Source organism: Rana temporaria, chromosome 5 (genome assembly GCF_905171775.1).
Source record: "Rana temporaria chromosome 5, aRanTem1.1, whole genome shotgun sequence".
Lineage (NCBI taxonomy): Eukaryota > Metazoa > Chordata > Amphibia > Anura > Ranidae > Rana > Rana temporaria.
The window spans coordinates 151,565,856-151,591,306 of NC_053493.1; the positions used below are offsets into that span (position 1 = coordinate 151,565,856).

At 42.0% G+C, this 25,451-nt stretch overlaps 1 protein-coding gene across 3 annotated transcripts in view; it reads right to left on the reverse strand.

Moving 5' to 3' along the window:
- GLI3 (GLI family zinc finger 3) overlaps nt 1-25,451 on the reverse strand; it is a 300,765-nt gene that overhangs the window by 198,972 nt on the left and 76,342 nt on the right. For all 3 annotated transcript variants that reach the window (XM_040353245.1, XM_040353244.1, XM_040353246.1), the window contains exon 3: nt 861-1,103. In XM_040353245.1, the coding sequence (XP_040209179.1) occupies nt 861-1,103 (243 nt within the window). The remainder of the gene's footprint in view (nt 1-860; nt 1,104-25,451) is intronic.

A 25,451-nucleotide genomic window follows, 5' to 3' on the forward strand; every position in this document is an offset into this window, starting at 1 on the left:
TTAATATACCACGTGTGAAGAGGTCTAAGTCAACACAGGACATGCTTGCTTCCAAGAAGTTGTATCACCTCCATGTAGGATACCAAACACATCCATCAGAACCAGTCACTCAGTTTTGCCCATTAAGGGTCAAGTACACTCTAATCACTCCATATGTTCCTTAATTGGTGATTGTGGCATGTAAAGTAGGCATGCATGTGCTGCCAGACGTAAAGAGGAAGTAAACTTCCTCTGCAAACTATTACCTACAGGTAAGCCTATAATAAGGCTTACCTATAGGTATTGAAAATATCTCCTAAACCTGTACAGTTTAGGAGATATTTCCAGTGCATGCAGCCAGTGACATCACTAGTGCATGCTCGCTGAAGGAAAGGCTCGCGTGTGCCGTTCCTTTCCGAGCCTGTGCCGTGAATGGTGGCCCCCGCGCGCATGCGTGGGAGTGACATTATCGACGCTCCGGCCAATCACATCGCCAGAGCCTGCGAACCCAGAAGAAGCTCCAAGAAAGATGTCGGCCATGACAGAGGTGTGCGGGGACCGCTGCAACGGCTTTGTTTTAAGGTAAGTATTTCATAATGAGCTAGTATGCGATGAATACTAGCTCATTATGCCTTTGTCTTTTGTTTTTTTTGGAGGATATTTTTCAGAGGTGCAAACATTTATAAAATTAATATTACCCATGGTTTTAAGTCTTCTATAGTATCAATTTTTTGGCTAAAAATAAAAAAAACGATTTACTTACACCTGCATATTAATAGACTAATAGATGTTAACAATTGTATGCATATTTACTGCATTAGTATCCTTTAGTACATAAAAATGTTAATTCGCACTAAGCAAAAAGATATACTATTACTTACGATAGTGTGGATCAAGGTAACCATTTCTTGGGTCCATTGCAAATAGCGTTCCCCGATATGGAAGAGAATGTTCAGGTAGATGGGTTATAGATCCATGGATTTCTTTCTTTATTAATGAGGCCCTTTCCTCGCTAGATGTAGAAGGCTCCTCACTGATTTTGCTAAGGCCTTGCCCTCCTTGAGCCTGCATGGTAATTGCATTCCTTCTTTCTCTGTGATAGGCCTGAATGGGACTTTCATCCTCTGGAAGAAAAATAAAATATGCAATCAAAAATATTCTCATATAAACAACCGCTAAGACTAATGAAAAGAACTGTGTTGTCAACATTTATCTGACATCAAACCCTGAGAGCGTGATGTTTAATCTTTCATTCTATGAAAAAAATAATTAAAGAAATACTGACAAGTTGCTGTTGGAAACATTCCACTTTTAGGAATTCAAGGAGCATACATGTCCAGTAAACGTAATAAAAGCTTTAAGAAACAGGAATAGCTTCTAGGGGCAAGGCCTGCTTGGCTTGAGTGATTTGCCAAACCCTTCCTTAATGGTACATCTATTTCTCAAACACAGACAGAAATATATTTGACAACACATACCAAAGTTATTTCTTTCTCGTACATCACGGGACACAGAGCGGCATATTCATTACTATGTGGGTTATATGGAGTACCTTCAGGTGATGGACACTGGCAATCTCAAACAGGAAGTGCCCCTCCCTATATAACCCCCTCCCATAGGAGGAGTACCTCAGTTTTTTCGCCAGTGTCTTAGGTGTTGGTCACGGAATAGCTTGCCTCCATATCCTTAGGATTTTGGCAGGCTAACCGGATCTGTCCAGAGTGCCTCAGTGCCGAAGTGGACAGTACCCGGGCCCCAAAATCCATGGGGTTTTGCCTATAATGCCCTCTCTGGAGGGCTGGACCCCGGGCCCAGGACTTGGTGCTTTTTTCCAAAGCCAAAAGTATCCTGCTTGCCGGGGTGCTATATAGGTCCAGGACAGCGGTTCCTTCTAGGACCCCAGTGCCTGATGGTCTACTACACTACCCACGGAGATGGGAGAAGATTGGACTGTGTTTGCTTGCAAACGTCCTGCGGCATGGAGCAGGTAAGTGGGGAGCCTGCGGAACTTGGTTCGACAGCGGGCTCCCCAGGGGTGATCAAAAGGGGGGGTAGCCTAAGTATGCTCTGCATAGGCACCTTGGTCACTATGTCTGTGTGTAGACAGGATGGTCTGATTTCTCCCCCCCATCTCTGGTTCCCCTGTCCAAGTAAGTCTTTGCTGGCCACCTGCTGCCCTGCTGGTCAGATAGGGTCATCTTTGAATCTCTTCTGGGCAAAGAACTGAGCCCTTAAGAGTCTCTGTTAGCTGCCTACCTGTCCGGGGGTTCAAATTTGCCGCCCTGCAGCCGACGGCTCGATCCTCTCTCCCTGCCTCTGTAGCGCCTGGCGCGCGTCTCCATGTGTCTCTCTCCTTCCTGACAGGCGCGCGCGCGTGCGCGGGCACGCCAAAATAGACGGTTTCGCGCCGTTCGGGAGGAGGGGGCGGAGAGAGCGCAGGAAGAGGCGTGCCTTCGCGTCTGTTAAGAACAGACAGGCTGCATTCATGGCTCAGTCTGAGCTGATGCTGGAGGAGAGGGGACGCAGAGCGGCACTCCGGTGACCCCCGGTGGCAGGAAAGGGGTAGTACATCCTAGGCTTGGCCTATTTTCTTTCTACAGCCAAAAATTCCCCTTTGCAGCAGGTTGGAGGCCGCAAAGGATATCTGGTGGGGCCGTATGTTTTAAAAAAAAAAAAAAAAAAAGAATATATATATATACACATTTTATTTAAAGGAACATAATATCATAGTAAAAAAAAAAAAAAAAAAAAAAGAGATTTTTTTTTTTTCCTTTGTTTTTTGAATAAACATACTCGGCCTCACCAGGGGTTTTTGGACACTAGTAATCCTGCTGTTCCCTAAACCTCTTAACTATTCCTAGCTGCAAACAGTCAGTTGTTGCATGCAGGGGTACCTCGGTATTGTACTATGGCTCCCAAAGGCTCAGGATCAAAAGGGGCAAAAAGTGCCAAAAAACAAAAGGGCTCCCCCTCGGATTCTGAGGACATGAGTCAGGCTATGCCGGTACTCTCCCCACCTAGTAGCCAAGTTGTGGCCGCCTTGGTTGAGCCAATAGGGGGGTCTGGTGCGGCGGCTGGCCCAGATCCACCCAACCCTGTGTTTGTCACAGAGGAAATGCTAGCTGCCTCTTTGGGTGGGCTAGAGGAAAGATTGGCGGCTATGTTCGCTAAGTCTTTACCAGGCAAGAAACGGACTAGATCCCCTTCGCCTAAATTTGTATCCTCAGATGCTGAAATTCTCTCGCCGGAGGAATTAGAGTTTCAGGAGGACCTACTGGACGAGAATCCAGAGGGTTCAGAAATTGAGGAATCTACTGTTGAAGAACCATTCTCAGCCTCCCAAGCGGAGAGTCTGTGGGTCCAGTCTTTGACAGATATGGTTCACTCAGCATTTAAGTTGCCTTTACCGGAGCGCCGGGGTCCGGTAGTTTCCTCTTTGGGCTCCTTAAGGGCGCCTTTGAACAACGCAGTTTTTCCGGTCCATCCTCTTTTGGAGGAATTAATTTTCCAGGATTGGGTACGACCAGACAGAATTTTTCTGCCGCCTAAAAAATTTTCTGTTATCTACCCGTTGGAAGAGAAGTTTGCCAAAAGATGGGCGCTCCCAGCTGTGGATGCTGCCATCTCATGTGTGAATAAATCACTAACTTGCCCGGTAGAAAACATTCAAATGTTTAAGGACCCGGTTGATAAACGTTTGGAGACTCTTTTAAAAGCTTCCTTTGCTACGGCAGGGGCAGTGGTACAGCCAGCAGTTGCTGCTATCGGAATCTGTCAAGCTTTAAAGGACCAGACTAAACAGATGCTTAAGGACATCCCTGCCCAGCAGGCAGAGGAGCTATCTGATATACCCAGAGCTCTATGCTTTGCGGTGGATGCTATAAAGGACTCTATTCAGCAAGCGTCTCGTTTATCACTATTTTTAGTGCATATGAGAAGACTCTTATGGTTAAAAAACTGGGCGGCCGAGCCCCCGTGCAAAAAGCTTTTGGCAGGTTTTCCCTTCCATGGAGGGCGACTCTTCGGAGAAGATCTGGATAAATACATTCAGACTATTTCGAGTGGTAAGAGTACGCTTTTACCAGTCAAAAAGAAGTTTCGGGGGCCTACATGTAAAAGGCAGCTTTCCCCGGCTTCGGGGCCCTCAAATTCCAGGCAGTACCGACGGCCTCCTGTACGATCAAACTTTAACAGCAAATCGCAGGGACAGGCCTCTGGCGGCAAGAAACCTTGGTATCGCAAACCAGCTAAGCCAGCCCCTAAGTCTGCCTTATGAAGAGGCGCCCCGACCCATGAGGGTGGGGGGAAGGCTTCACCTCTTTGCAGAGGTTTGGGAAGCCAACATCCCCGACGAATGGGTCCGGTCTACTGTGGCCGCAGGTTACAGACTAGAGTTTCTAAAAATCCCTCCTCCTCATTACCAGGAGTCAAGAGTACCAGGCGACCCTGTGAAAAAAGCCGCATTGATAGCGGCATTGAATCATCTGCTATGCCAAAAAGTGATAGTAGAAGTACCAGTCCGGGAACAGGGATTGGGGTTCTACTCCAACCTGTTTATCATCCCAAAGCCCAACGGCGATGTCAGGCCAATTTTGGACTTAAAGGGAGTGAATGCGTACCTAAAGGTCCGCTCATTCCGGATGGAAACTATTCGGTCAGCTGTCGCCGTGCTCCAGAAGGACGACTTTATGGCGTCCATAGACATAAAGGATGCTTACCTTCATGTGCCAATTTTTCAGCCACATCAAGTATTTCTACGCTTCTCGGTGGCTCAACGTCATTTCCAATTTATGGCGCTCCCTTTCGGGTTGGCTACGGCCCCCCGGGTATTCACGAAGGTCCTAGCCCCAATCCTAGCCAATCTAAGGACCCAAGGAGTCACGGTCTTGGCTTACCTGGACGACCTCTTGGTTGTAGACCACTCGTCTCCTGGCCTGGAGCGAGCAGTGGCCCTCACAGTTCAGTACCTCGAAAGGTTCGGCTGGGTCCTAAATCGAGACAAGTCAGCATTCCTGCCCACAAGGCAGCTGGAATATCTCGGCATGAGATTGGATACAGAACAACAAAAGGTGTTCCTACCCCTATTAAAGGTCAAGGCCATCAAAGAGCTAATACAAATGGTTCTAAGAAAGAAAAGGCCAACTGTTCGCCTATGTATGCGACTACTAGGCAAGATGGTGGCCACATTCGAGGCGGTTCCGTACGCTCAGAGCCACACTCGCATCCTGCAGGCAGCCATCCTGTCAGCATGGAGCAAGAGGCCTCAGGCCTTAGAAATTCCTTTGCCACTCTCACCAAGAGTGCGGCAAAGTCTATCTTGGTGGTTAAACCCTCAGAATCTCCTGAAGGGAAAGACTTTCAGTCCTGTGACCTGGAAAATAGTAACCACAGACGCCAGCCTGTTTGGCTGGGGAGCAATGTTGGAGGGTTGCACTCGCCAGGGCACTTGGGCAGCAGCAGAGAAGCAGTTGCCCATCAATATCTTGGAGCTCAGAGCTGCTCGACTAGCCCTCAAGGCTTGGACGTCCAAACTGCAGGGGTTCCCGGTGAGAATACAATCGGACAATGCCACGGCGGTGGCATACATAAATCACCAAGGGGGAACCAAGAGTCAAGCCGCTCAGAGAGAAGTGAGCTTGATTTTCTTGTGGGCAGAAGCCCATGTGCCCTGCATATCGGCTATATTCATTCCCGGAGTGGACAACCTACAGGCGGACTTCTTAAGTCGCCAGACTCTGTTGCCGGGGGAGTGGTCTCTGCATCCACAGGTCTTTCAGACACTCTGCCAGAAATGGGGAGTGCCGGACGTGGATATCATGGCATCGAGACTGAACAAGAAGCTAGACAGGTTCATGTCCCGCACAAGGGATCCCAGGGCCTGCGGAACCGATGCGTTAGTTTGCCCTTGGCATCAGTTCAAACTTCTTTATGCATTTCCCCCGCTCCAGTTACTACCCCGCCTGCTGCGCAGGATCAGGGTGGAGCACATACCAGTCATCCTGGTAGCTCCAGCATGGCCCAGAAGGGCATGGTACTCACTAATCCTAAAGATGGTAGTGGGAGACCCTTGGACTCTTCCTCTACGGCCAGACCTGCTATCGCAAGGTCCGATCCTCCACCCTGCCTTACGGCATCTAAATTTGACGGCCTGGAGGCTGAATCCCTGATTCTCAGGGGTAGAGGTCTGTCTCAGAAAGTAATCTCTACCCTAATCAGAGCCAGGAAACCGGTCTCTAGGGTGATTTATTACAGGGTCTGGAAGGCCTATGTAGGCTGGTGTGAGTCCAAGCGATGGCTTTCTCGCAAGTTTACCATCGATAGAGTATTAAGTTTTCTCCAGCTAGGAGTGGATAAAGGACTGGCATTAAGCACAATCAAAGGACAGATTTCAGCTTTGTCAGTGTGGTTTCAGCGGCCGCTGGCCACCCACTCGCTAGTTAAGACCTTCCTTCAAGGGGTCTTACGTATTAATCCTCCAGTTAAATCCCCGCTTTGTCCGTGGGATTTAAATCTTGTTCTGTCAAGTTTACAGAAACAACCGTTTGAGCCGTTGGCTGAAATTCCTTTGGTTTTACTGACAAGGAAGTTAGTATTTTTGGTCGCCATAGTTTCCGCAAGAAGAGTATCGGAACTGGCGGCCTTATCCTGTAAGGAACCATATCTTATTTTTCATAAGGACAAGGTCGTTCTCCGCCCTCATCCTTCCTTCCTACCAAAGGTTATATCCAGTTTTCATCTAAACCAGGATTTGGTATTACCATCCTTCTTCCCTAAACCTACTTCCAGAAAGGAAGGGTTGCTGCATACCTTGGATATTGTCAGGGCCATGAAGGCCTATCTTAAAGCTACAGAGAAGATCCGGAAAACAGATGTGTTGTTCATTTTACCGGATGGGCCCAAGAAGGGGCAGGCAGCTGCAAAATCCACCATCTCGAGATGGATTAAACAGTTAATCACTCAGGCCTACGGCTTGAAAGGGTTGCCTCCTCCGTTATCATTAAAGGCTCATTCTACTAGGGCCATGGGTGCCTCCTGGGCAGCACACCACCAGATCTCTATGGCTCAAGTTTGCAAGGCGGCAACCTGGTCTTCTGTCCACACGTTTACAAAATTCTACCAGTTGGACGTAAGAAGGAATACTGATACAGCCTTTGGGCAGGCAGTGCTGCAGGCTGCAGTTTGAGACCCTCGGATTCCGGGGGGCTCCCTTTTGAGTTAAATTAAAAAATTTATTTTTTCTCAACTAAGTTGGATTTATTATGATTTGAGTATATCTCTAAATTAAATCCTTTTGTCTTGGGAAGATGTTCTCCCTCCCCTCATTGTAAGCATTGCTTTGGGACATCCCACATAGTAATGAATATGCCGCTCTGTGTCCCGTGATGTACGAGAAAGAAAAAGGGATTTTTAATACAGCTTACCTGTAAAATCCTTTTCTTGGAGTACATCACGGGACACAGAGCTCCCACCCCTCTTTTGGGGACCATTTTTGGGAGGCATACTGCTTGCTACAAAACTGAGGTACTCCTCCTATGGGAGGGGGTTATATAGGGAGGGGCACTTCCTGTTTGAGATTGCCAGTGTCCATCACCTGAAGGTACTCCATATAACCCACATAGTAATGAATATGCCGCTCTGTGTCCCGTGATGTACTCCAAGAAAAGGATTTTACAGGTAAGCTGTATTAAAAATCCCTTTTTTCCAAAGAACATGGCCAGTCAAACAGCATAGGTACAAATATGGGCACCTGGGGACTCACAAAATCACTCCAGAGCTCTAGACTCTAGAGACAACTACATTGCAATTTACAAAGATCTGAGGCAGCACACAGTAATACATAATCCAGAGTAGAGGTAACTTAAACTATTTGTTGTCTGTGTAGTGTATTGTACTATTTTTATGGTTACATCATGCCATTTCATTTTATAACATTAGCATTGTAATAGCAATAAAAACAATAGTTAGATTTAACAATCCAATTACTTTAAATATCTCCTTTCATCTTGTGAGATCTCCAGTCAGCTGGCCATCTTTCTACAACTTCCTGGCTTTCCTGCATGCTTTGCAGCTTCTCCTCTGCTGTTTTACTTTCATTTTCTAAGGACTGCACATCCAGGATACCTTCTTGCCAACAAGCAGTAAATCCCGTACCAACTCCAGCTCCTGAAACTCCTATCAACACCTCTGCAGTTCAGAAGACAGGCTTTGTGAATCCTGTGACACAGCAGTACCTACTCACAGGACATAGTAAATAAGTGACACAGAATTCAAGGAAGTAAGGTCTTGTTTGCACATGCACAAGGACTGCCGGGACTCTGAAATGCGTATCACAATTGCTTTTCAGATGCATTTGACAGATATGTCGTCTCCTCACTGCCCACTTTCACTAATGAATGCTGCACCAAAGCACCATTCACTTTATTAAGTTACTGTAGTAGTGCCCACCAAACACGAGGGGTGTTCACTTCTTTCTATAGCATGTGTACACCCCCATCCACATCCTTTGCAGCATAAGAAGCAGCTGGAGGACAGTAAAAGTATGGCGCAACCATGTGTTTTTACTGCCCCCCAACCTCAAGTGTAAACAAGCCTTAAATTTGTTGATAAACATCAATATCATTAAGATTAATATGAGTAGGCTAGAAATAACTGAAGTTCAGTTTATGATTTTACAGTTTGACCATAACATTTTAGCCAGAAGTACTTCTCCATGCAAGGACTTTTTTATTCTGGAAGTTAATACTGTCAAATTGTAGTTGCTGTTTGTGACTCTATTGGGGGGGTTTTAGCTCACTTCCTGTCCCTTTTGCTGCAATTATCAGCGATATACATATCTTTGGTAATCAGCTATCTGCATAGGTCAGCTCTAAAGTCCCTTTCATAGGAGAGATCTGATTGGGTACAGCTGTCTGTTTTTCAGCTGGACCTGATTGGACCCTCCAATCTCCTCTATGGAGTGCCCAATGTAAACAGACATGTTTCCATTTACACACGGTTACCTCCACGTCCGATCTGATCAAGCCCAACAAAAAAAACTGAAGGGGCATCTGTTCACCTCCAGCTGGCCAGATCGGATAGGAGGGCAGCCAGGTGTAAACAGACAGCTGGTCTGTTTAGATCCAGCTGCCCATAGAGCAGAGCGGGCTGTGTCCACTCTGCATAAGTGTAGTGGGCACGGACCTGTAATCCACCGCCTCTGCTCATCTCAGACGGATCCCCTGCTGAGCAAAAATAGATCCAGCATGTGTGGAAGGGGCCTAATGCCGCGTACACACGGTCGTTTTATGTGATGAAAAAAAATGACGTTTTTAAAAACGTCACTTTAATTGACCGTGTGTGGGGGAAAACGTCGTTTTATGTCTTCTAAAAAACGACCAAAAAAAATTGAAGCATGCTTCAATTTTTTGTGTCGTTTTTCAAAACGTCAACTTTTACTTCACAGAAATTGACCGTGTGTAGCAAAAACGTCGTTTAAAACGACGTTTTTTCATCCGCGCATGCCCAGAAGCTACTTATGAAGCAAGCTTCAATGGAAAAATGTGGTGAACGTAACCTCGCTTTGCAAGAACATTGTGAGAAAACGATGGTGTGTAGGCAACTTCGTCTTTGAACATTGAAGTTTCAAAAACGTCGTTTTTTACTTCACAGAAAATGTCATTTTATTTCATCACATAAAGTGATGGTGTGTATGCGGCATTAGAATAATACCATTTGAAGCATTCTGACTTACTCATGCAATGCATTCTGCCCAGGAAAATTTTTCAAAATCAAGTTTTAAAGCGGGGGTTCACCCAAAAAAAATGTTTTAACATTACATCCAGCATACTAAGCATACTAAGGACATTTATTGTATGCAGGTCATTTTTTTTTTCCGTACATACCGTTATATTGTCATTTTGTCCAGGGCTTCCGGGTTCTGATGACTGTGGGACTGGGCGTTCCTATCCTTGGATTACATGATTGACCGCTTGTGAAACAGTTCCCCCGTCGCACAACGCGCGTCACCAGATTTCCGGAAATAGCCGAGCTGCAAGTCGGCACTATACGGTGCCTGCACCCGCCGTGTAGAGCTGACTGCGCAGGCACCGTATAGTGCCGACTCGCAGCTCCGGCTATTTCCGGAAATCTATATATTCTGATTTTGTCCAGGGCTTCCGGGTTTTGATGACTGCGGAGTCATCAGAACCCGGAAGCCCTGGACAAAATCAGAATATAACGGTATGTAAGGAGAAAAAAAAAAAGACCTGCATACAGTTAATGTCCTTAGTATGCTGGCTCTAATGTTAGAAATTTGTTTTTAGGGTGAACCCCCGCTTTAAAGGCTGTTTAAAGGCAGCAAAAAAAGCCAGGAAGGTCTGAGCAGTGTGGTAACTTTTGAGCAACTCATTCACTATATTCTGATAGATAATTGTCATGAGCACCCACCAATGTTTTTTTTTTTTACTTTTGTGTCCACTACATTCACTGGGGTTTCTAACACATAGAATGCAAAAGCAGAATTTGCCATTTTCATGTAGATGTGTGAGCTATACAGCTAGTATTGTAAAAGAAGCTTAATTGAACTACTGTGTACTTGAATTCATTAAAGTGGATGTAAACCCTCACATATACCCAGTGAAGTGAACAGCCTTCAGATGACACACAGAGATGAAACAAATCTCCCTACATAAGTTTTACATCTATATCTGCTGTCTTCAGCTTCCTATAATCTTTAGAATTCTTACATTGTGTTAGAATTGTTACTTCCTCATTCTGTAGTGGGAGTGGTGTCTGCGCATATACTGTGTGACAGCTGATTGGAGAAAAGGCACACATGCCCCCTTCACATAGACAGAGAAAGGAATATACTTTCAGAGCTGTGCTCTGACAAGACAAGCTCTCTGCTAATCTATTTATAGCACCCACACCAACACAAATTTTCAGCTGCTTTTATCTCCCGTCTCGAAGAACTTGTCAGAAGTTATCATGCTGATAACAGAGGAACAAAACAGCAGAAAGACACGGGACTCAGGGCTTTGGAGAGAGATTAATAAACACTACAGATGTATGTGCCTAGGTCAAATTTCATGAATCGGGTTTACATCCACTTTGATTAAAAAAGTACAATTGCCAGAAATAATGCATAGTATGCAAATAAAAAGTGATTTACATAACTATAGGAAGATAACTGTTGTGATTATTTATTTAAACCTTCCCAATGAAATCTTTTTTTTATTCAGGGCCCCACCCACACAAAACTCACAAAAGTAAGGTATACATTTTTTTTAAAACATTATGCCATAAAAATATCAGCGGACTATTATAATAAACATTTCCTCACTTTTTGTTAATTGCTAAAATCTCCCTCTCCGCTCTGCAAAAATTCACACGTGCTACTACAAAAGCTGACAACTACAAATATGTGTCTTGGCATTTGTTAATTGCTGTTGTGTGCTAACAAATGGTTTCACTGAACTGTACTTATTTGGACAATGATTAATTTTTCAACTAAGCTAAGCAGGTGCATTTAGGGAATCTTTTTGCCACGAAGGTTATAAAAATGTAAGTGGGAAAATTAAAGGGCAACTCCATATAAAAAGATAAAAACACAGTTGAAATATATATATATATATATATATATATATACACACACACACATATATATAGCATACACACAGATGGCTAAATTCCAATCTATTTATTAAAAACATGCAAGTTTTGGCCTGCCTTTCAGTCTTTTGTATTGTCTATGGAAGTTATTTTTCATTTTACATTGAGCCTTCCTGGTGTCTTACTGCTTTATAAACCGAGGGGTCACTTGGTTTCCTTTTCCATGGGAAGCACAGATGTTTGAAATAATGCCTTTTTCTTTTTTTATTAGCTACATAAAACAAATAGCAAACATGATACTAGATTATAGAGGGGAATTTACAAAAACTGGAGCAGCCGGAATCTGCTGCAGTTATCCATGGCAGGCAATCAGCTTCTCTCATTCATTTTCAAAGTTTAACTGAACAAGCTGAAGATCGAAGCTGATTGGTTGCCATGCACAGCTGTACCAGATTCTGTCTCTCCTAGTTTTAATAAATTTCCCCATGTCTATTTCTATAAAAAAAAAAGTGTCTGTGCTTCTGGAAAAAAATGTAAACTATATGCAGGACTCCAAATTTAAACATTTCTTTATGGGATCTTTTTTCAAGGAAATCTTGGCATTCATGTGTTATCTGGGCTGATTGTCCTGCTATTCAGTAGCTGCAATCCTACATTCCTTTGCTTTTTGGGAATTTATGTAAATGCACATATCAATGTTTATCTGTCAACCATGTACTTATATGAGAATGTTTAATACAACCACATATGTATACAGTATCAAGCTGCAGTTTGACTTTGCTTCTTTATTTGTTGCATACACTTTGGGTTGTTTTATGCCGGACAGATAGCACATCTGAATAGGGATTGGATCTCCTAGCATACAACTGGTGAGGCTAGGCTTAGCCATACACAGCTAGACCGCTCTCATTTGGCCCAGTGGGCTGAAGAAAATAAAAAAAAATTCATTCCCCATCCAGGCTAAATAACACGGCTGAAGAAATCTTCCCTAAAATTGTATTCAAGCAGTTATAACACCTGTAACTCCCTGAATACCTGAACAGTGACTGCATTGGATAGGATGTAGTCACTGATCAGTTGGCAGTTTTCCACCAGGCTGAGTAATTTTTTTAATCAACAATTTTAGAGTCGGGTGGTGCCAGAAGGGCACCACAGCTCAAATGTCGGCCTATTCAGCAAAAATCTGACACAATTTAAGCCATTTATGACTAGTTTAAAAAGTATCTTTTAACAGAGGGGTTTTTTTTAATGAAAATTTTCAAACAGTGAAACTGAAACTACAGCCATGCCCAGGACAGAAAGTGAAAGGAAATCAAAAATTTCCAGAGTAGCCCCAGAAAATAAATTTCCAATGAAGACAATTTTACAGGAATTTGCTTGAAATTTCCTTTTTTTTTTTTTCTTGAGGGTCTAGCCATAAAACGTTATTTAACAGAAGATATAATTAAGTAGAAAACTAGAAATAAAGTTTAGCCTGGAATGTATTGCCATTTGTTATGTGAGTTGTGTTTAAATACTATGGTTATCTGGGCGACAAGCCGGGAAGCAAAATGAGGTATGCTGTAATATATATAAATATATACATACACACACACACAAAAAAATCACACAAATAAAAAAGACTTATATTGATAAATCCCAGTGTTATGTGAATAGTTTTTCCCAGTGGCAGTAAAAGAACAGAGAATTCCCAGGAGTTCTCAATGCAGACAGTAAGTATTAACAGCTGTGACATTACAATGTAAGGGAAAAAATAAATCACTACAAACTTTTGCACGTAGGTACTGAGTTATTTCTTGTTCCGGTTCTATAAAACACATTAGGTGTATACATATCAGCTACAGGAGCTGTGAGGAGAAACAGACAACCCTCTTTTAATTTTGTGAAAGACTCATTACTTGCTTATTTATTCCCTTTTTGAGTGCAGATCATCTAGCTACACTTTACTAGTTTTGTGTTCACATTGACCTGTGGAAGTATGAATTACATGTTCCATCAGATGAGGATCTGCAGGAATAAGAGGTTGACCAAGTAGACAGCATTGCCAGTAACAGATACTGTTATGATATACAACTGTACATACTTAAACATAAAGCACAATGCTGTTTTTGATAAAGCTATGACTCAGTAAACTGTGATTAATTATTTCCGAAAGCCTTGATTGAAAGTTGTAATTGAGCTCTGTTCTGTTTTATCTTAACTTCACAACCAACATCCCTTAATTGTGGATGAAATCATGGAAATTAATTCCAGGTTTCTTGTGAGCCTTCTGAATTTGCAGCTTAATGTGGGCTGATTTTTACCAATTAAGTTGAAATAGTTGGACTAGAAATATTTTTCCAAACTTCTCTAACTTTATGTAGTTCACATTAGTCTCACAGTAATAACACGTTAACGGATATTTTTTTTGTTAAAGCCTGGAATGATACATTTCTCAGTAACATCTACAGAGGCTCATAAGATAAAAATCTGATCTTCTTACAGTTAATGACAATGCAAACCAGGTCTATTTTTGCTGGCCAGACAGGTAAAATACTGGTCAGGTGGCAACTCTACTTGCACAGCAAGACCAGATTGGGAAAGGGATGGCTAGAACATAGGACTGTCCAATCATCGGGCTGGAAGTGTGCACTGGCTATGCTGTCTAAAAGTTGTGCCCAGATCACCAGATTTCATATATTTAACTTTGTTTAGCTCTGAAGTATTATGTACAAGTACTTTTTGTCTAAAAACAGACATTTATTTACCAAGATGAGCAACAATCCAATAGTTTCATATCTGAGCCTTGCAGCAAGATATGTGGTTGAGTTCCAAGGTTTGCACACATGTGACTATTAAGCCTAGTACACACGGGCCAAATGTCGACTGGCCACCTTCTGTCAGAAATGCATGCTAAAAAGCCAACAGCTGACCGGCTCCCGATCAGCGCTGAGAGCGCTCACCGGAGTGTTCTGGCAGGGGGGGGGGGGATCACTGTACTAATGTATGTATTTTTTTGTTCAACCCAGCAGGGGTAACCTGATAGGCTTTTCAAAGTGGTTACATTCCCTCCAACAGACTTTTACGACACAGAAGCTGGAGCATCTAAAACTCAACTTTCAGGCCTCATGTACACCGGACGTCATAAAAAAGCCAGTAGCGTTAGCTGTAGAAAACTGTAACTGTAGAATGAGTTTTTCAGCATTTTTGCAGTAGCGTTTTTTAGCTTTTTGTAACAAAATTATACTCCCACAAAAGTTAATGGCTCAAAAATGCTTATAAATGCCGAATGGTCAAGTTTTTTTCAAGACTCCCTAGTTCTGTTTTTTTTTTTTCAGACAGAAACACCCCTGACAAAAACAGCCTATGTGTGCATGGACACATAGGATAACATGCTGGGGAGTTTATTGGCTGAAGCCAAAAACAGCAGCTGTAAAAATGTCCAGTGTGCATGAGGCCTCAAGATTCAAGGTCGGCAAAGTTAGAACCAGAGATTATAACATATGAGAGATGACCTAGGCTGGCCATAGATGGATCCTTCTTCTTCTTTTTTTTTTATCAGCCAGGGGGCTGATCAAAAAAAAATGTATTCCCCATCCGCACAAGCGAGGTGGATAGAGGAATTCTCCCCACTGTGCTACTGTACTCTGTACTCCACTGTCTGAAATCACTGATTAGTATTGCAGTTGATTGGCTACAGTGGTTGATCTACCTAAAAATGTTCAAAATTCCTGTTCAACAGAAGGCAATCTCTATATCGACTTCTGTCGAGCAGGAATGGCCACAGATGAATCAAAATTCAGCCAGTCCCTCCTGAACCAGATTAATTTCGATCCATCTATGGCCAGCTTTAGCCCACCAGACTCCACTTATAACTGAAACATCACATATGGATAAATATTCATTCAATTAAGTGACTGTACACACTCATACAAGACTATATTTTATTACAACTTTAAAAAGCATAATTAGTAAAAACTTTTTGAAAACTGATTTACAAAATATGGAATATGCACCAATGTCTTCCAGTCCGTTAAAAGATTCTTCATTATATATCAGTAATTTATAAAATAAAAATGTAAATAATAATAAAGAATATGTTAAAAAAAATATATATACTTTTCTATTTCAAGTTATCAAATCCAAATTTTATGTAATTTTGATATGTACTTAACAGTACTAAAAAGCATCTGCTTTGATTTCCTGTTCTTATGTTCCCTCAGAATGACACTGAATTCAATCAGGCAAACATTATGTTAAGAGTTTGCCTCATGCCCCGCATCGCACAGTTACTTTTGAAAGAGACAGATATAAACTTGACAGTGCACGCACTCCAGAATACAAATAGCTAGGGGATTTGCAAGATTTTTCCCCCTCTATGCTAGCAGAGAGAATAAACTTCCCCAGCAATAATTCCGCCTGCTGTAAGTGCAGCAACCACTTCAGCTGGCCAAAGACAAGAGCTGCCTAATCTTGTTCTGTTGAACTGAATTGTTCAATAAGGTTTTTAAGAGGATATGTAGTCAGGCTGCGCCAAGCCAAATTATTGACAGAAACATACTGTCCGCCATGGCAACAAGTGGGAGTCTATTGCAAAAATGTAAGCAAACAGCCCACTTCTCCGGCAGTATGTGCCAAAGGATTTCGACAGCCAAACACAAGACAACTGTTACTGCTTGTCGAGGTTTTTCAGCAGACAGCTTTAGAGGTAAAAGCAACATCCGATCTGCTAAAATGTTCTTCCCAGATGAATGCCTTACAGTTTTAGAAAGATGTTCGCTTTGGGATGTTTTTCTTTCCACATATTCCTAACATTCTAACACACATATGCAGACACACGTGCCCCTAAACTAAACACATAAAAAAAACTTTGCACATTCGAAAAATAAGCAAATATAGATTTAGTGTTTGATTATCTCTCAGTCTGGTCCCATTCATGTTACTCAGTGCTTAATAAAAAAGTTAGAACTTGAGGGCAGGTACACCTAAAATGCAGGTTACATTTACATAATGAGCAAAAAATGTCATATACAGATGTGTGAATGAAAGTTTATACATTTTTTCAAACCTAGGGAGTTTAAGAAGAAATTTTAATATCTTACGCCTTAGAGATTTAAAGGGGTTGTAAAGGTTTGTCTTCTATTTTCTAAACGGGTTCCTTTAAGTTAGTGCATTGTTGGTTTACTTACCTTTTCATTCGATTTCCCTTCTAAATGTATTTTTCTCACTTTCTGTTTCTCCTCAGTAAGCTTTCCACCATCATCCGCGCGGTGGAAAGTCATTTAGAACAGCTTACTGAACACCTTACTGAGGAGGAACAGGAAGTGAGAAATTCAGACAAAGAAAACAAAGAAAAAAACATTTAGAAGGGAAATCAAAGGAAAAGGTAAGTGAACCAACAATGCACTAGCTTAAAGTAACCTATTTCGAAAATAAAAAAAAACGAACCTTTACAGCATTGCACAATAAATTCAGCATTTTTAATGTTTTTGCAACAGTCAACAAGTTGTTAAATTTTGCAATAGTAATATTGTATTTACATCAACTGAAATTTTAAGTAAACTCATCAATGATTTGTATTTTTGCAAAATATATTGACATATAAAATTAGAAATTAACAAATACGTGCAGACAACTACCTAGTTGTCAGCCCTCTTAAGTTCAAGAAGACTCACATTGCAGTAACTGTAAAAGGGATTGCTGGACAGGAATTTAACAGAAAATATATTTTTCCGATTTTTTTTTTTACTTTCTGTAGTTCTGATCGGTTCTTAAGCTTTTTTTTTATACTTATCTGTTAATGCTATTAATTGCTCTTTTATTTACCATAGGCTCTAAATCAAGTTTTAAGGGCTCAAAGCCTGGGTAATAACAACTATTTCATGAGGCTTTCTAGTATTAAGTAATGTTAACTGCTAAGGTTCCATTCACACCATGTGCAGCAATTGCCATTTTTCTACACTTGACTAACGCAAGTCACTGTGAACGAACACAAAAAACATTTTTTTGGCAATGCACTGGGGCTCACCTGGTGCATTTAAATGAATGAAATGTCACTTTGCCGTTTCAATAAAGTTACCGGCACATAACAGACACCTGCCTGCTTGCAACAATAGATTGTTTTAGTGTGTGCCTAGTGTAAATGAACACTCCATGAACGCTTTACCATTCAGAAACTGACTCATGTAATTTATTAATTTTGAAAATGCGCTGTAAGGAATTGAACATATGTAAATGGTACCTTAGGATTAAATATGGCTTCCAAGGATATGTAATTAGTACTACAATTGCAATTGTAGGTTTAAGACAAGATTATTGGAAGATACTAAAAGCAACATCCAAAATGATTCCAGGAACTACTTTTCCTACTCGTGCAAATGTGCAGTCATATCTCAGGTGGGCTACATTCATTGCTGTCTCTTGCAAAATAAACTCACATAATCAGCAGATTTAAGAATATTTGGTAGTGTGCAAAACACATTAGTATTCCTGTCAAGTTCTTCCTCGTAAACTTTTCGATTTTGCATCCCCTTCCTAATTTTGGACGAAAATCAGTTAATCATTAAATCATACTTGTGTCATATGGTCACAGGTGTATATTTTGTAACAGGAGGGTCAACAGCAACATTTTCGAGAGAGGTCAACAACAACTTTAACTAGAAGGTGATCTTGAGAAGAGCTGCTGTGAAGCAAGGAGCAAGCATTAACTTTAGCTCAGGTTGTGTATGTATTTTGCCAGTAAAGGGGCTGTACAGGAATGCAGATTATCATACAGAGGAAGGGGAATCTATTCTTTGCCAAATTTGCGACTGCACAGAGACTGCTCATTCACCTCTCCCCAGCCAGAGAGCTGCTCAGCTCAATTCACCCCACACAAAGGCTGAAGACCAGACCTCAATGGACCGAGTGAAACATGTTCAAAACTAGGCTCTCTATTGTGACTGAATTTCTTAACATCTTTTCAAAAAGCGGAGAATGCCTTGAGGCTAAAGGAAGAAACAGGCTAATGGTGAATTGGGAATACTGAGCAAATTTCAGAGCCCTTTCCTCCTAGCTTTTGAGGTTGAAAGCAAGCTCTTTCCTTTCAAGTTTCAAAGTCCTTTTTCCTCCCGCAGTGTCACAGAAGGATTTGAAAAGAAGGTAATTGTGCTCACACTCTCCCTGATCAGAGCTTACGTCCTATTTCTGGTATTTCGAAATACTTCTTGCAATAATGGTGCATGTAGCTCAATCCCTTAGCCGTCCTGTACTCTGCAATTGCTCATTAAATGAACAATTGCTGGTATAAAATGCCTTTTATGTTCAAGGTCTGGATATAAGATAAGCATTCCAGCACTCTAAATTTGGTTTACTAAGGAAACTCGTCTCCATCATTAAATCACAACCACTGAAGTCAGTGTATGAGTCTATCCCAGAAAGGTAGAAGGTTGCTGTATGTACACTGCAGCTGAGCCATTATACAAATAGAGCAGACACATACCTCCAAGGAGCACACTGCGCTCACACAGCAAATAGCTTAAAGTCCTAGTTCTCAGTCACTTCCTCTTTTCCATACACCTAACTCATAAATATTCTCAAAAAAGTTATACATTTTGCAACAAATATCCATGATACATATACATCAGGCCTGACATGGTGGTTCTCATTTGTTTTACTTTTTTCTGAATTAACGTTCTTAGAAGAGCACAACATTTTTGTAGGTTGAATCTCAGTAAACTTCTTGTCCTCATTCAACCTTACATAATTAGGCTGATTTACTAAAGATTTGAGAATGTTCACATAGTAAAATGCGTAACGATTAACTTCAATTATCCAATAATTCAAAAAGTAGACACATTATATATTTAATCTGCACTTTATTGCAAAATTGATATAAATATTCATACAATTTGTTGTGTGAACATTCTCAATTCCTTTAGTAAACCAGCCTCATTATCTCATTAGGTTACAGACTGATAAACCACAGGATTGCTTCAAGTTTTTTTTTCATGCCTACATGAACTGGAGTAATGATTGTGAAGCTTGATAAAATCTGTATATTGGCTGAAAATCACATTTATAAAAACTTGTTGAACATGCTACATATGATGCTACTGGACTGTGCACTAATGGGCACATATGGCTTCCAAATTGATACTTTCTGATGTGGCCTTCTGCATAGGCCTCATATCACACATCAGTGTAACTTGTGAGCTTAGCATAAATTTGGATTTTCCAGGATTTTAATTTGTGCAAGCATTTTAAAGTGGTTCTAAAGTCTAAACATTTTTTTACCTTAACCACTTCAATACCAGACACTACCCCCCCCCCCTTCCTGCCCAGGCCAATTTGCAGCTTTATTTTGGTGGTATTTGATAACTGGTGGGGTTTTTTATTTTTTGCTAAAAAAATAAAAAAAGACCAACATTTTTTAAAACAATTTTTTTTCTGTTATAAAATGTTGTAAATAAGTACTTCACTGATGGGCACTGATCAGGCTGCGTTGACTGGCACTGATAAAGTGGCACTGATGAGGTGGCACTGATGGGCACTGATAGGTGGCACTGGTATGTAGCACTAATGGGCATTGATAGGTGGCACTGATGGGCACTCATAGGTGGCACTGATGGGCACTGACAGGCGACACTGATGGCCAATGAAAGGCTGCACTGATGGGTACTTATGGGTGGTACTGATAGGTGGGCACTGATGGGCACAGATGAGCACTGATAGGTGGCACTGATGGGCATCACTGATAAAAAGACATTGGCAGGCATCAGTGATGGGCACTGATTGGCACCATTTGGCATTGATTTTGGGCACAGATTGGCATCCCTGGTGGCAATGGGTGGCATACCTGGTGGTCATCAGTGGTGGAAATCACTGGTGGTCCTGGTGGCATCCCTGGTCTGAAGTGGGCATCCTCGGGGGCTGTGCTGATAACCAATCAACTCAGACCCCCCCCCCCCCGACAGGTGAGTGTCTCTCTACCCGCATCTGTCAGACACAATTGAGGAAATTCGATACACAGCTTTTCCTGTTTACACTGGAATTAGCCGTGATTGGACATGGCTGATGACGTGGTAAAGAGCCTTTATCAGACTGACACGCAGCACTGCGTGCCCACACGGGTGCGGGCCGGCTGTGATCCTTAAAGACATCATATGACGTCCAGTCAGGATAACTGGACCACCGCCCAGCCGTCATTCTGCTATAAACCGGGCGGGAAGTGGTTAATGCATTCCTTGCATTAAGGTAAAAAATGTTTAGGGTCTGCTCCCCCCCCCCCTCACTCCCTCTTTTACTTACCTGAGCCCTTATTCGATCCATCGCTGAGCATGTCTGCAGCTCTTCTCTCCCCTCACCTCTGGATCTCACTGGTTCTCAGTGCTGTTAATCAAAACCACTGACAAGGGAGCGTGGGGCGGGCTGAGTCTGTGTCAATTGAGGAAGCGACTTCCAATGGGGGAACTGGACAAAGAGGAGGAGCCACGAGTGCCAGGGGGAGACCCGAGAAGAGGAGGTTCGTGGCCACTCTGTGCAGTTAGGTATAGACACATTTATTTATTTTTACCTTTACAATCGATTTAACACTATTTAAAGATGATAATTTTTATTTTTGAGCCATGTGGAATCTATCTTTATAGAAGCAGTTTTATGGATTACGCATAGTTCGATATGAATATCCTATATTATTATTTTATTTTTTATTTATTTATTACAGGTACTTGTATAGCACTGTCAGTTTACACAGTGCTTTACACATATATATTGTACATTCACATCAGTCCCTACCCTCAAGAAGCTTACAATTTAAGGTCCCTAACTCACATTCATACATACACATACTAGGGCCAATTTAGACAGGAGTCAAATAATCTACCAGCATGTCTTTGGAGTGTAAGAGGAAACCGGAGTTCCCAGAGGAAACCCATGCAGGCTCAGGGAGAAATTCCAGGCAGGTAGTGATGTGGTTATAATTAGTAATTAACAACTAAGGGTTCAAATGGAGGCCTGTGGGTGTATAATCCCAGGTATAGATACGTCTTACCCCTTGTGCAATCTAAGGGTTCAAATAGCATCTTTATTGCCATTGTCATAAAATATATTTTTGAACCTAATAATCACCAGTACTATATGACAACCATATATATTACAGGCAAAATCACATTTAGTAGGTCAAAGGCTAGAGTGGTGCTCCTGTAACCATATGATATCAGTTAAGATTAAAAAAAAGGCTTAAGGGGAGCCCTTTTGTGAATAAGGTCTTAGCTTAACCACTTAAGCCCCGGACCAATATGCTGCCTAAAGACCCAAGGGGTTTTTACAGTTCGGGACTGCGTCGCTTTAACAGACAGTTTCGCGGTCGTGCGACGTGGCTCCCAAACAAAATTGGCGTCCTTTTTTCCCACAAATAGAGCTTTCTTTTGGTGGTATTTGATCACCTCTGCGGTTTTTATTTTTTGCGCTATAAACAAAAATAGAGCGACAATTTTGAAAAAAATGCAATATTTTTTACTTTTTGCTATAATAAATATCCCCCAAAAACATATATAAAAAATAGTTTTCCTCAGTTTAGGCCGATACGTATTCTTCTACCTATTTTTGGTAAAAAAAATCGCAATAATCGTTTATCGGTTGGTTTGCGCACAATTTATAGCGTTTACAAAATAGGGGATAGTTTTATTGCATTTTAATTTTTTAATTTTTTTTTTACTACTAATGGCGGCGATCAGCGATTTTTTTCATGACTGCGACATTATGGCGGACACTTCGGACACTTTTGACACATTTTTGGGACCATTGTTATTTTCACAGCAAAAAATGCATTTAAATTGCATTCTTTATTGTGAAAATGACAGTTGCAGTTTTGGAGTTAAACACAGGGGGCGCTGTAACATTTAGTGTTCACTTAGTGTGTGTTTACAACAGTAGGGGGGTGTGGCTGTAGGACTGACGTGATCGATCGAGTCTCCCTTATATAAGGGATCACTCGATCGATACGCCGCCACAGTGAAGCACAGGGAAGCCGTGTTTACACACGGCTCTCCCCGTTCTTCAGCTACGGGGAGCGACCGCGACGGGGCGGCTATAAACGAATAGCCGCGCCGTCGTCCCGGATCGCTCCCCAAGGCTTACCGACCGCCGCATGTAGCGGGGGGGTCCCGATCGGACCCCCGACCCACGTCAAGCAGAGGACATACAGGTACGTACATGTGCCTGTCCGTGCCATTCTGCTGACGTATATCTACATGAGGAGGTCGGCAAGTGGTTAAAACTGTATGTTTAAATTTATCAACATATGCATCTGCTTTCTCTCAAAATAGCTCTCTTTTCACTATAAGACTTTTGGCTGCCATACATTAAAGAAGTGTGCAACAAGCCCTCCAATATCAGCTACAAATCATTTACATTGATCTTTTCTCACATCAGTATTTAACAGTGGGAATATTGGTGTAGATAGATAAACATGAGCATGCCCTGAACTAACTTTTACACTTACTTAAAGTGGAGTTCCACCCAAAAATTGTACTTCCCCTTTAAGGGAAGGTGACCCCGTGACATGCCATATTTGGCATGTCATTTTTTTGGGGGGGAGCGGAAACCCTTTTTTTAGAGGGTTCCAGCTCCCACTTCCTCCCGGGGCTCTGCGGCACCAGAAGGAAGTTAACCTCTCCCCCCTCTATCTCGGCAATTGTCTGGGACACGTCACAGGTCTTAGATGATTGCTCGGCCAGTCACGGTGCGCAACGCGGCTAGCGCATGCGCAGTGCATGCCCGGCTGTGAAGCCACAGCCGGGCGCCCACAGTGTCAATGTCGAACCCGTGGAGAGAAGGGGGAGACGAGCGGGGCTTTGTTCCCCTACATCGCTGGGACAGGTGAGTGTCCGATTATTAAAAGTCAGCAGCTGCAGGGACCGCCCTGTCTTTTCTCCGCTCTCCCCTATGGGGAGATCGGATGAACACGGACCGTCTGTCTGTGTTCATTCGATCCACTCTGCAGACGAAAGAAAAAATAGGGTTTTCTTCCGTCTGCAAAATCGGATCTTTGTGGAGTCTGACGAGATCTGGTGTCAGCGGATGTTCATCCGCTGACACCCGCAATCTCATAGGGACCAATGTATGTCCCTTTTTCATCCGCAAACAGATGGATGAAAAAGTGGACATACGGTCCGCACATGTGAAAGGGGCCTAACCCCCTTCTCATCCCCTCCTTGCGGCCCTTTATTTGGGTCTAAAGGCAGGGGCGGGACAGACTTCCCCATCACGTGATCACTGTAACTGGATGTCATAGGGGTTATATGATGGGGAACCCATCTTGCTGGCCCCTAATCCTAACCAGAGACCAGGATCTATCTGTGACAGCTCTGTCACTGTCCTGAGAGCAGGCACTAAGAACGCTTTTAGCACCTAAACCTTGGCCACTATGTGATTGGCAAGAGGTTAAAGACAGTCCTAACACAATTTTTAACCTCCTCTAGCAGGAAAACAAAAGGTGATGCTACACCCCCTTTAAAGTATTTGTCTCAAGCTTTAAAGCTCTTCAAAGATTAGAAACGTATAACAAAGCATGGTATAATGGTGAAACTTATTATTGAACACTTTCTTTCTTTCTATTGAACAGGTCTTCCTGACTTGAGAGCTGTATGATATGCTTTCTTTAATTTGCATATTGGTTTTGTATAAGAATTCCATTGAGCTTCTATTAAGGCTGTTTGTCATCATTTACAGCAAGAGACTAATTAGTCACATGAAAAGGGGGTTACCCCAAGTATAAATAAATAACATAAGAACACAAACATATTTCCCAAAGGGCTTGCAACAAATAGTTTGCTTTTTGTGTATTAGTTCTTATCATTAGGTAACAGTATGAGTCAATGTACAGGGTATTTGAAACCTAAGGGGAAATGGATGAGAGGCTAAACCCTTCTTAGTCTATGAATGTTTAGTAATATCCACTGTGGTATCAGAATGGTTAACACTGACAAGACTGTTGGATTTACCTAGGTTTAAAAACCAGCTCAAGCTGCTTAAACCCGATAATTAGCTCTTAAATAAGCAGTTTAACTACAACAGTCAAGCGTGAAAACCCTTTAAATATAGAATATTAGTTTAGAAAAAAGAAGATACGGTGTAGTGAGTGACTTTAACACTAAAAGGCTCCCATGGCTGTTCAAAATATAATGTTTTCACTGGTTTAATTTAAAATAGAGAGTAAACCTTAAACATAGGTTTTAATAATGCAAAAGAAATATATAGATAGATAGATAGATAGATAGATAGATAGATAGATAGATAGATAGATAGATAGATAGATAGATAGATAGATAGATCTTAAATCAATAAATGGTTTGTATTTGAAATACTGCACTTCCAAACCATTCTTTATGTAACGCTGTCTAAAAAGCTGGACATTATTTACTATTCTTTGCCATGCACAGATAAATCCTAAACACTACCATCCAGAGTGTACTTCAAAATGATTACAAACATGAGACCAAATGTTCTTAACAGAAAATGTTCCCAAATATTCCCAGGAGACCCACCATATCTAAGAGTTTAATGTGAACAGACTCCACTTCTAGTCACATCACTGCACAATGCTCCCTTCTGATTTCAGCAAGAGAAATATAGCAGGTTGGTGGGGCTGAGGATTCCTTACCTAAAAACACACACAGACATGCATCTGGTGCAGCACATTGTGTGCAAGCAGCGGTCTCTCTGCAGTGGTCAGACACCCCCTGTCTAGTCACAACTATACTTCTGCAATCAGCAAAGCTCAACCTGATTGCAGAGCTGTAATTGTGAAAAAAAAATTTGGTCTGCTGGACCTCTGTAAAGACCCCACTGCTTTGGGGAAGCTTTGGAAATAAAAATAACAGTAAACTGTTCAATGCTTTCCATCTGGTTCAGTTTTGTGTTTT